At 35.1% G+C, this 12,381-nt stretch overlaps 2 protein-coding genes and 1 long non-coding RNA gene across 3 annotated transcripts; 2 read left to right on the plus strand and 1 right to left on the minus strand.

The window, feature by feature from the left end:
- Positions 1–2,705: 2,705 nt before the first annotated feature.
- Positions 2,706–5,045, plus strand: LOC125212955. The gene is made up of 3 exons (XM_048113265.1): positions 2,706–2,973; positions 3,149–3,254; positions 4,698–5,045. The coding sequence occupies exons 1-3, from the start codon at positions 2,935–2,937 to the stop codon at positions 4,862–4,864; spliced, it is 312 nt and encodes a 103-aa protein (XP_047969222.1). The 5' UTR covers positions 2,706–2,934; the 3' UTR covers positions 4,865–5,045.
- A 264-nt stretch (positions 5,046–5,309) lies between these two features.
- Positions 5,310–6,659, minus strand: LOC125211183. Its single transcript, XR_007174474.1, has 5 exons — positions 6,438–6,659; positions 6,258–6,345; positions 5,911–5,975; positions 5,533–5,597; positions 5,310–5,392 (listed from the first exon to the last, which is right to left on the minus strand). It is a non-coding gene; the product is annotated as an uncharacterized LOC125211183 (long non-coding RNA).
- Positions 6,660–10,441: 3,782 nt separating this feature from the next.
- LOC125216361 (60S ribosomal protein L23a-1) lies at positions 10,442–12,094 on the plus strand. Its single transcript, XM_048118050.1, has 3 exons — positions 10,442–10,517; positions 11,070–11,433; positions 11,822–12,094. Exons 1-3 carry the CDS (start codon positions 10,502–10,504, stop codon positions 11,904–11,906), a joined length of 465 nt encoding a protein of 154 aa, XP_047974007.1. The 5' UTR covers positions 10,442–10,501; the 3' UTR covers positions 11,907–12,094.
- The last annotated feature ends 287 nt before the right edge of the window (positions 12,095–12,381 follow it).

The following is a 12,381-nucleotide window of genomic DNA, read 5'->3' on the forward strand; positions in this document are numbered from 1 at the left end:
CGACTCGACTTGAAGAAGACAATAGTTTGCATCTTGTTCTCTTATTGTATTTCTTTTATTTTATTTACCTTCTAGTTTTTTGGTTCTTTTGTAATAGCAAGAGTTGCCCGTGTAAAAGCTACACTATTTCCAACATATCGGTTATCGGCCGGTTCCTGTTCCATTACTGGTTAACCAAAAAACCGGGTACAGAATACGTACCCACCCCTAAAACAAACTATGAACACAATGACACAAGATGTAATGTGGTTCGGCAATGCCTATATGATCCACGGGAAAACCAGATTAACTATGTTTTATTATCATACACCATGAATATGATCACCTACAAATGGAACGAGAATAAAGAACAGTAGAACACTCAATGAATTCTCTCTAATCTAATCGCAAGAACGAGAATAAAGAACACTCAATGAACTCATTAGTCTAACTCTCTTCTTCTTCTCCCTCACTCTCTGTAGGATGTTAGCTTATGAAAAAAACGATCACTCATATATACTCCCTCCGTCTTTGATTAAATGTTTCATATCTGATCGACACGGGATTTAAAAAATTGTTTGATTTTGTTACATAAAGTAGTAGTAGAATAAGTCAGTCAAAGGCCGAGCCTAGCATATTTCATGCCCACAAAACAACACGAACCTCTTAGCCGAAAGATCGAGCATAATAGTTCCTTGAATTCTTATTCACGGATGAATTAGGAAAGCCATCAAAAAGTTTTGATATTCGATTTTGATGAAATCAACGCGTAAATAAAAATAAACGTTTTATTGAAATGATTGTATAAATTTTAAAGTGACAAACTTTATCCATGAATTTAGCGACTTTAGCTACATATTGTTAGATTTTCCGTACATAATAGTATCTCAAGTTGCAGCAGCTCAACGAGAAGTGCTGGAGAAGAGATCAAAGGTGGTGAGCCAAGTTTTGGCACGGAGGTTCAGGAGTCGTCGGAGTAGGTGTTAGTATAGATCTTTTAATCTCAGCCCTTAGATCATACTAACCGTTAGAAGCATAGATTTAAATGCTTGAATATTTGTTGAGAATTGGTTACTCTTCCATATATCAGTACTACTTTTTAACTAAATCCTAATTAATTAAACAAGTTTAAGGACTGATAATATTAGTGGTTTGATTGATTTACGTAGTTAAATAATTGTTGGATATTTTGGTAAATAGAACTCTCGAGAAATAACTATTCAAATTTCATATGGCATTATCCCTACTGTTGAGATATTTCCTTTTCATAAAAAAAGCACACCCCCAAATGCTATTGAAAGTGGACCCAAGAGAATAATGTATAGTTATATTTTGTCTTGTTAGAATGTACAATGAATGAGAAAATGAATATACCATCCAATTTTTTTAAAGAATTAATATTACAAGTGTTTTAATCAGTTGACTAACAAGTAAATTGATAACTATGTTTATAAAATGTCCTCTGAAAACTTTTTAGTTACAATTTTTTTTTGAAACGATAAAGTTGAGATGTAAAGTAAAATATTTTTTTCAGTTTTTTAGATATGGTCATATGGACTTACGGAAAGGAAGATTAATTATCTATAAATATATAAGCTTTTGCTCAAATCTAGTTTTACTCACGAAAAAGAAGGTTAACATATTGGAATCCTAATTAATAATTCACATATCATATGGTGTATTGAATATAGTAATCAATAACAAAATCCAAAGCGTATCGAATCATATATTTAAAATAATAAGATTATGTATTCACAATACATAGAAAAATGAAGGGAATATCGAGGTAATCATATATGTTTCGGTAAATATGGTCTTCAAGCATTTCTACGTGCTTGAATAGCCAATACTTAAAAACTTTACCTAGATGATTTGGTTTTGATGATTTTTATTTTATTGACTGCAAATTTTATAGAATTAATTTCCCGTTGCAGGTTCCATAAGTTTATTCGATTGATTCATTCCAATAATTTAAAGGGTTGATGCATTCGAGTAAGGGTTATTCGTCTTTCAAGTTTTACATACCAACTATAGAGAGAAAGTGAGTTAAATCTCATTTTCCACATTTCAATTAATAGGACTATTAACATGTTTATACGTTTTGGACTATAATAAAATTTAAATAGCTAATAAATACTACTGCCTTTCGTCTCACTCTATTTGCATTTTCCACTTTTGGTCCATCCCAAACTACTTGTGCTATTTTTATTTTAATTAAGATATTAAAATTAATTAATTATTCTTTTATTATATTTAAAATAATAATTTAATTATACTAATTAATATAGTACTAGTAATTAATTTACAACCTAAAAATTTGCGAATTGGAGGAGTAATTTTATAAATGATCGCCCCTCTCATAATTATATTAATTTAATAGTCACAGAAAATTCAACCGTAGTACGAATATCTTGCATATTAAATTTCCAACATAATAAAGTCAAAAAAGTTTTGTATAGTTAAAAAATTTAATGAATAAATACTAAAACATGTAGAAATGAAGATCCAATTGGGCCTTAAATGGGCCGAATGGCAAGGGTCTGAGGTGGGCCCGGGGCGCCACGTGAAGTCGGCGATTAGAACAAAGAACGCTACTTAAACAAAATCTCGCCTAATCTCTTCCCAGCCAATCAGGCGTCATCTCCCACGTGGGACTACTCACCCACGCCGTCCCTTGTCATCCCCTGATCACTACCCCTTTCCCATTCTCTTTTACAATATATTCTCCATCGGATCCCTACTCAATCTACCGCTCTCTCATTTTTGTTCTTGTTATTTCTTCCTTGATCTTCTTCATAACTAGCAATATATATAGTTTTTAGTTATATTGATCGATCAATCCCTCTCCCTCTCATTAATTTGATTTGCTCTTTTTTGGGTATTCCAACATATATATTCACCCGACAGCTAGAATATTAATCCTTCGTCTCAACAGTTGACGCCTAGGGAAAACATATGGGATCGGAGTCTCCTTCTGCTCAATACATCCACATGGTGAGTATATAGCTTATATATATCGTTCTCTGCATTATTCTTTCTTTTATTTTAATATTCTTCTATTTTAATTATTTAATATCATATTTTTTTAAATGAGTTTATAAAGAAGTGGATAGTTTATGATGAGGTTGAGGGATAATATATTTATCTCTCTATGATGATATGAATATAGGTACAACACCTAATAGAACAGTGCATAGTATTCAACATGAGTAAAGAGGAATGCATGGAAGCTCTAGAAAAGCATGCAAATATCAAGCCAGTCATTACTTCCACAGGTATATTATTTTAATTGTTAACTTCTTTCCAAGTATATATATTTACAATAAATCATCACAAACTGAAATTGTAATAAATTCAACCAATACAATCAATATTCAATATATACGTACAATCATTTGCACACATATGGAAGTGTGACCTAACTCATTTTATAGAGTACTACTAAATATTGTTCAAGGAATAAATTACTATTATTCTTTTCATGCACCATTTTAAAAAATAAATTACGGAGGAGTATTATTTACTGATTTCAATTGAAGAACAACGTGTGGAAGTGTGACCTAACTCGCATTAAATTGAATGATCTAATTAATATTGTTCAAAGAAAAATAAAATTACTCCCTATGTATTGTATAAATGCGGAGTTAGACCACCTCCAACCATACACCAAATCCCATTTTTGGTGTAAAAATGTGCTCCAACCATACTCCATACCCATACCTATTTTTGGGTTTTTTAATCAAACAACACTAAATTTGAAGTGAACACCAAAATTGAGTATCTACTGCAAAAGAATTTTAAATATTGCATAATAGTCCTTATTATTATTTTAATAGTTGAATCAGCCGGCGGCCAATTTGTATACTGTCAATTTGTGTACTAGTACAGTAGTACTTGATAGTTGATTCAAACTATCAGCCGCATAATTTAGACACAATTTGTTCATGGAATTTACATATATTTTTCTAATAAAAATAATTAAATAGAAATTAGCAAGCTGACCATATTATAATAAATTATGTTTTTTTTACAAACAATAACTAATAAATTTACTAAATAGGAATGAATATTGCTAAAAAAATCTTGTTATTATTTCAAGAGTATATGACCCGATATGACGCAATAAGAAATAAAAGTGCTCATCTGGAACTTCAAAATGCTCTAGTTGATCATTTGTGGAAACAATGTACAAATTTTGAGTCTTGAATTTTAAGTATTTTTTATGTTTATCGTGATATGTTTTATGAAATTGAGATATATTTAAATGAGTTTCAATTTATATTTGAATTTTATTATTGCAAGTTTAGTGTATTTAATTTTAAAAGTAGTGTATTTTTTTAATATAAAGTGTATTTAATACATAAATATATTAATAAAAAAAAATTGTATAATTATTTAAGTTACATAAATTATTGATAAAATATTATGGGACTAATATGTAATTTAAGTAAATATGTAGGCATAATTGAAAAGGTATAAAAAAGAATATAAATATGGAATATTCTTTTGGGTTTGAGTTTGGAGTAAATGATTGGAGTAAAATTACTTTTTGGTGTGACCCAAACTCAAAAATGAGTTTGAGTTTGGTGTAAATGGTTGGAAATGGCCTTAGTGTATATTACCAAAAAAATGTTTTAAGCTATTAATTATAAAATTGATGTTTTAAAAAATTATAAAAAATAGCTGAGTTGCTATTAATTTGTGGTGAATGATGATAGTGTGGAAGGAACTAAAGAAAGAGAACAAGGAGTTCTTCGAGGCTTATGCGAAGAAGAGAGAAGAGGGAAGATTCGACTCGGATGGCGAATCAAGCCAACGGCAAAGAATACACGATATAGTATCGGAGTCCACGAGGAAAAATAGCAATGACGATGATAAGTCATGAATGATTGGTACTAGAACTTTGTGATTTCGACAACGATGTCTCAAGCATTTGTTTTGTTGCATCACATGTATCTGTAATATGCTTTTTATACTAAAATCATTTCAACACCTGTTTTGTTGCTTCACGTGTAATGTGTAAAATCTAGTACTCCTACTATTTTATATTAAAATTATTTTCTTCACGAGTAATTTCACCCACTTTGCCAAATGTGGAATTGAGTTAGGTAGAGATGGTATTTTGTGCTTGAACCGTTGAGATGAAATATAAACTAAGTGTAAAATTTAAATAAGAGGTTGAATCGATATAAGAAAATACTACGGTTTCTTTCTATTCTGGAAGAGGTGATCTAATTTTTTTTATAAAAATTCTACCAACATACAACAAAGGCAATATTTAAAAAGCACTGAAGTATTCGCTTTGAGAGGAATTTTGACATGCCACAACTAACCGTTTAAAATTTTGCTTAGAAGACCAATGACTTGATCCGTCGGCAGCTGCACATATGACAAGATAAGTTTAAAACTAGATCTGCGAAAACAAATATGTGAGGATGTGAGTTTCATAAGCCTAGGTATTACATCAATGGGCATATTATTATAAAACTTGTTTATATAAACATAAGCATTAACCTAAGTAAGAAAAATGAGTTTTAATGCATGATACTCTACCTCATAACGCCCAAAAGCCTTGATTTGCTATTTCTTTCAGCAATGCGTATTTGTTATTTGTTCACCTAATACCACACATATTCCACATCCATTAGAAATACCACTCTTGATGGTGAAAAGCATAAATAGATGTATATAGCTTGTTAATGAGTAACTAGTGTTGCTGATGGGAATGAGAATGTTATACTTATAGCAATGAACATAGTAATTGCTGGAGAAAACATGAACAATTAAGTTTATAAGAAGTGGTTAAAAAAGAGAAAAGATTGCCAAATTAGCAATGAAATGTGGACCTGATAATTTCCAGTTTAACCAAATTACTGAGACCAATAATTGCGAACTGCAAAGCTTAAGCATAACTGAAACAAACAAGCTGACCTCGCGTTGAAGGCATGGGTACTACTATCTCAGAGCTGCCATGGCGTAAGGGAGACTTAGGACTCCTGCACCAACCATATGTAAAATTAGAAATACACTATAGAAGATTTTATCCAAAATACTCTTACTAAGCAACATACCTTTATTTTTTTCTTTCAACTTTTTGAGCTTTGAAATTCACAGCATTACACTACCTTTAAGAACATAATCATTCATTCATGGAGGCAACACTAACACTAATAAGTTTCTACAGTCCTAAGTTTCTATTATTTATGGAGTAAAAGATAAACATAGCATCCAAGACAAAATAAAATAAAGGTTTCATGAATGAAGAAGAAAGCACTCACTTGTTTTCTTCTTTTGACTTCTCACTCTCTTCTCAAGCTTTAATTAAAGACGGCCTCTTTTATGTTGCTAGATGCGCAAGCTCAGCATCTGAGAGAATTATTTTAAAAGAATTGTAAAATTGAACTAATTCATACACAAGACAAGAATTTCCAGCGAAATGAATCAGTGAGAGTGAGTACCTCTACCCATAGATCCTTCACGTTTACTCTCCTCAATTTCTTCAGGCTCTGGCAATACAAACATAAATGCTTCGCAAATTAATTGTTCCTCTTATCCCCCAAAATAACGTTGACAATAGTTTTAATGAGTTGCAACATGAATTTTAGCATTAGTGATTGGTATATGGAGTATATTATAAATAGTACTCATTCGATAAATTATTCCATGAATCGATATAAGAAAATACTACGGTTTCTTTTGCCCTTTGAAAATAGTTTTAATGAGTTGCAACATGAATTCTAGCATTACTTATTGGTATATGGAGTACTACTCATTCGATATATATATTATTCCATTTTATGGATAGCTGTGCTAAAACTTAATTTTTCCCATAAGACTTTAAGTTTAACAAATAATATTAGGAACAGGGGTGGAGCTAGGATTTAATTGGAGAAGTGGCAAAAATATAATACATAGAAAAAATTTATGTATTTAAAAAGGGGCATTTAGTATGGTTGAAGTATATAATAAAAAATCATGTATAAATATACAAAGAAATGAGTGGATGAGGAGGGGCAAATGCCCCATATCCCCATAAGGTGGCTACGCCCCTGATTAAGAACTTAAAAAGTACATCGATGATAGAATCTAGCTATATTAAATGAGATGGATAACCATATCAACCTTCTAGAGATTTTGTAATCACGTCACTATCATTTTTTTAGTGGTCCCGGGGGAGGGGGAAACAGGGTCCCCGGGGGAGGGACGGGGTATATCGCCCGTTTGGATTTTTTGAGGGTTTCCCTTCCTCACACGCCGACCCCCGGGGAGACGCAGCCCGGGCGATGCCCTTTTCCTCCTTTTCCATGATATGGGGATCGATCTCGGGGACGGGATACCCTGCCCAGGACCCGGGCCCCGGGGGGGGGAAAAAGACGAGGGGAAGGGCGGGCGGTTTGGGAGTCACCAGCCCCCGCCCCCCGGGCCGGGGGGAAGGGACGGAGGATGAGTACGGGGGGGGCCCAAAGGGGGTGGTTCAAAAGGGACGATCCACCGGTTGCAACAACCGCCGGGGGGCCAACATGTGGGCGAAATCGAGCCTTAAGACCTCGCCCGCAGGGGGAAGGGCCAAGAACGAGGAGGCCCCGGGGGGGGTGGAGCGCATTGGGCCGCGGGGTCCGCTTTGCAAATTTTTACGCCAACCCCCCCGTCGCCTCGGGCGGGCAGACCAGGGACGACCCCCGGAGGACCCCCCCGGCCGGGCCCCCGGGGGGAATAAAGGAGTTCCCCTTTTGTTTTTGTTTTTAAGGACTCGGGCCCCCGGGGGGGTGCGACGCGGGGAAGCAATGACTTAACTATAGCGGCGCCCAAAACCGGCCGGATCCCAGGGCCCCCCCCGGATGCCGGGGGTTTCCATCCCCTCCTTCATTTCCTGGGGTCGCCCCGCCCCCGGCGGGGACGAAAGCGGGCGACCCGGGCCGCGAAGGCGATCCCCCCCCCCCCGCGAGGCCCAAAATTCCCCCGGGCCCCCCCAAAAGGCCCCACTCGAGTACACTCTCCATTCGGTAACCAAACGCGGGCTCGATGTTCTTTTCTTCCGAGAGTGGAAGAACCCCCACCGACCCCACTGGGGGGAAGAGGTTTTTTACGAGATGCTCGAGGAGCATGCGGCCGTTTTGAGATCGCGAGGTCAGGGCCCGGGGGTTCCCGACGGGGCCGATACCAGGGGTGGCGGAAGGGCGGCGGGCGACGCCTTTTTAAATTTTAAGGGATGAGAGAGAGAGATTTGGGGGGGTTTCCTGTTTTGGCTTTTTTTAAAAAAATCATGAAATTTTTTTTAAAAAATTTTTGTATTTTTTTTTTTAAGGGAAATTTTTTTTTCCCCGTAATTGGAAATTTTTCCTGATCCCGATTTTAATTCCAAAAAGGTAAGGTTAATTTTTTTTAAATTAGGGAATTAGGGTTTTTTGAAAACTGAGGGAAAGGGGTTTTTAAAAGAACCGAGGGGCAGGGAGAGAAGGTTTATTTTATGGCTGGCCAACCCAACCAAAGGATTTTGAGCATCCCCAAAGTTATTGGCCAAACTTTCTCTCCCCCCCACCCCCGGAAGAGGGGGAAACCCAAACCGCCAATCGATTTTTAAACCCCCAAGCCCCCCGGAAAAAATATAATTCAAAATATACATATTACCAATTAAAATTCAATTTAAATTTTCGAATTAAACAATACATATACGGGAAAATTCATTAATTGCATTTAAAAAGGTTTCATTTAAAAAAAAAATTACATTTAAAAATACATAATAAAGAAAAAAAAAATCCTTTCAGTAATCCCTCGCCCACAACTCTTCAATTATATCATTTTGGAGTTGAATATGGATCCACTTGGGGGATGTCGGAAATTCCCCGAGGGGGGCCGGGGATCGGGGAAACCCCCCCGCCGACGCAGGGGGGGTTTCCCGGCTGGGACCGCTTCATCGCCCTTGGCCCAACTAGTCAGGGTTTCGTCTTGCCCTTTGAGATCATGTTGGGATAATGCAGCGCCCTTTTTTGGGAAACCAGTGACATCCCACAAACGCGGGGTTGGGCCCTTAATTGCCGGCCCTCGAGGGCCCGGGGAACACCAAATGCGCCCTCCACGCCCTTTGCGCCGACTCCCCCTCCCCAAAAAATTCCTTTTATCACGCCCTGCTCCCCATCGTTTCACAAAGACAAACCACCTAAAGGGGTGGCCCCTTTCTTTATATCTTTAAGTACTATGACTATGTTATTTATTTATGAATTTTTTATAAATAAGGTAGTGGGAAGCTTTATCGTTAGATTTCAGGCGGATGGATTATATTTTTATTTTGAAGATAAAAGCCTATAGCTGTTGTTATTATTATTTTTTTATCACAATAGTACTTATTCTTCTTGATATTTTATGAATAGTACTCCTATATTGTCGTCAGGTAAATTGAATTGATAAGTGATATAGTTCGTATTAGTGTTAAACTCTTTGTTTTATATGTTTGGTTTGAATTTAATAGTTTAAAAGTTGTTTATGATATTATTAATTAAATTGTCTAAAAATAAAAGTTAATTTTGATATTCGATTAATGTATTTAAACATACAATAATAGTTTAAAAGTTGTTTATGATATCAATAATTTATAGATTATCTAAAAGAAAAAGTAAATTTTGATATTTTATTAATGTATTTAAACTTATATGATGTGTAAAACTAACGAAGTCAATAATATTTTTAATGGTGCTGAGAGAAAAATCAGTCTAAATATAATTGGTCGTGCCTTTATTTGTTGAGTTAAAATCTAGTGGTTGGACTCTGTAAAATATTACTACTACTCTTCCTTTTTCTTTTCTCTTTATGCAATTATAATTGACTAGATACACCGTAGGATTTTGACCTAAAAGTAACTAGAGTTCATAATATTGGCTTGAATTGAAATGTGGTAATTCTTATTATGTTTTAGTTTTAACATTATTTTTTCAAACTTCTATATATTACTCCCTCTGGTCCTTTAAAAATAGAGAGTTTGGAACGACACGAGTTTCAATGCATGGTAATTGATAAATTATGATAGATAAAAAAAAAAGTAATTAGAGTATATTACTAGAGAATGAGATTCATCTCATTAAAGGGAAAGGGAAAGAAGTCACCAAAAAAAAAAAACTGAACTATTTTGATTTGACAGATCAAAATAGAAAAAGTCTCTATTTTTATGGGACAAATGAATTATGAAGTAAGTACTAGTAATTTATTTAAAATTTACATAAAAATATATATTATTTTGATTCATTATTTGAGAGTTATATTCATTATTTTATTTTCTATTTTACCTTGAAACCTACCATCATATGTAAAAAAAATTATATTTTCTTTACTAGGCCTATAAACTCATCGGACCCGTTAACAATTTTGATGAAATATTATTTGGGCCGGACTTCTATTTTTAATGGGCCTGATCTCAGCCCAAGAACTTCATACTAAAAAGCCCTATAAACTAGATGCCATTCTCCTCCAAAACCCTAGAACGCCACTCTCCTTCACAGGCAGCGACAGCAGCGGTTTGCTTCGTTCAGAAATGGCTCCAGCAAAAGGTCAGCAATTCATCTTTGGTTGTCTCCTTGCTATGCTTCGAATTCAGCGTTGATTAGATCGTAGTTTTTGTTGATTTGAATGGCACCATCACTGGAATTTGTTTTGAAGTAGTAAATGCAAAATTTGGAATCAGGATAGCAAAATAACGATGTTGTTTCCTAGATGTTGATTAATTTAATAAGCTGATCTACAGCCATTATTAGTTGTTGGTTGAGATTTATTTTTATGATTTTTAAGCAGGAGTTGTTTATGCAGTTTATGAAGATGTTTAGCCACTATTGAAATGTTGCGAGCACTATGTGTTTGTTAAAAGTCGTAAACTATTGATTGTTGTGGCCGGTTTACTTGGGAATTAGTTTAAATAGAGTTTAAAATCAGTTTCCATTTGAGTTGGTGATTGATTTCTTCACACTTTTCGTAAATTATGCAGATAGAGTGGAATTGAATGTGCTAGCTTCCTTTTACTTATTATTATCATTCTATGCAAAGATGTTATGTAAAAAAAGTTCTCACCCCTTTGCATCTCTGTTTTGTTTATAAATAATACACAGCCGATGCTACGAAGAAATCTGATGCAAAGGCCCAGGCCTTGAAGGCAGCCAAGGCAGTGAAATCACCTGGTGCCTTCAAGAAGAAGGTCAAGAAGATGCGTACTAAGGTCACTTTCTACCGACCCAAGACATTGACCAAGGAGAGAACTCCAAAGTATCCCCGGATCAGCGCTGCCCCTCGCAACAAGCTCGATCAGTACCAGATACTCAAGTATCCCTTGACCACGGAATCGGCTATGAAAAAAATTGAGGACAACAATACCCTTGTTTTCATAGTCGACATCCGCGCCGACAAGAAGAAGATCAAGAGTGCGGTGAAGAAGATGTATGACATTCAGACCAAGAAGGTCAACACACTCATCAGGTAACCATTTCCCTCTCTTTTTTTTGTAGCCTGCTTTACTCATTGTGAACTGATTTTGCGAATATGGACAGCCTTATATCCTGATATATGGCTTTTGTTAACTCTTTTTCTCTACATCAAATGATTTAATGCCTATCTTTACATCATGATTTGCCAGTCATGTAAAATTTCTTTATTTGTCCACATGTTTGCTCTTCCAATATGTAACTGTCAAAACCAGATGATTTTGATTGCAAAATGAAATTGTTTCACTTGAATCTTGTAGTACATTTCTTATACCTTATCTGAATCTGCCAAAATTGCTTCACATGATACTTGACCTAGTTTGGATATCTTGTAGTACATGTCTTTTACTGCACTTGAATCTTACTGAGCTTATTCGTTTCAGGCCTGATGGTACGAAGAAGGCATATGTGAGACTGACGCCAGACTACGATGCTTTGGATGTCGCTAACAAAATCGGAATCATATAAAGAAGTCGGCCTCCTTTACGTTGCTATTCATGATCTTTGTTTTTGAGACTGGTCATTCCCGGAATTTTGTAAGGATTCCCAGTTACATTTCCTTTGTTACAGCTCTAGCTATATTATTAGACCGTTTATCAAACTCCAAATTTTGTGCTCTTTGAATGCTTGCCTTGAAAATGCATAATTTTTAGTCACATCCTTCGTTTTGGGTTTTCCCAATGTCATTTATGCATTAATTTGTTGATTGCATTTAAATTAGATTAGATTGAGTTTTGAAATCTTAGTAGTTATTTTAATATTTTTTAAAATTCCTTACTATATGTTTGGCCTATCTCTATTACCCTGTGTGGAGTATTAAGTATTAAAAGTAGTTAGCAGTAGTACAAAATTGTAGAAACTCACTTTTATAAGGACATGGAGTATTGTTATTGTTTTTTTAGTTCCTCTAAACAAATTACGTTCTTGATTCAAGATAAAATGA

The sequence above is a fragment of the Salvia hispanica genome, chromosome 3, assembly GCF_023119035.1.
Source record: "Salvia hispanica cultivar TCC Black 2014 chromosome 3, UniMelb_Shisp_WGS_1.0, whole genome shotgun sequence".
Lineage (NCBI taxonomy): Eukaryota > Viridiplantae > Streptophyta > Magnoliopsida > Lamiales > Lamiaceae > Salvia > Salvia hispanica.

Bases quoted from the DNA above. Each gene is read 5' to 3' on its own strand.
- LOC125216361 (XM_048118050.1), top strand. The intron at 11,434-11,821 runs GTAACCATTTCC...TATTCGTTTCAG, and splicing joins AAGGTCAACACACTCATCAG to GCCTGATGGTACGAAGAAGG.
- LOC125212955 (XM_048113265.1), top strand. From the start codon at position 2,935: ATGGGATCGGAGTCTCCTTCTGCTCAATACATCCACATG. The intron at 2,974-3,148 runs GTGAGTATATAG...ATATGAATATAG, and splicing joins CTGCTCAATACATCCACATG to GTACAACACCTAATAGAACA. The intron at 3,255-4,697 runs GTATATTATTTT...GAATGATGATAG, and splicing joins GCCAGTCATTACTTCCACAG to TGTGGAAGGAACTAAAGAAA.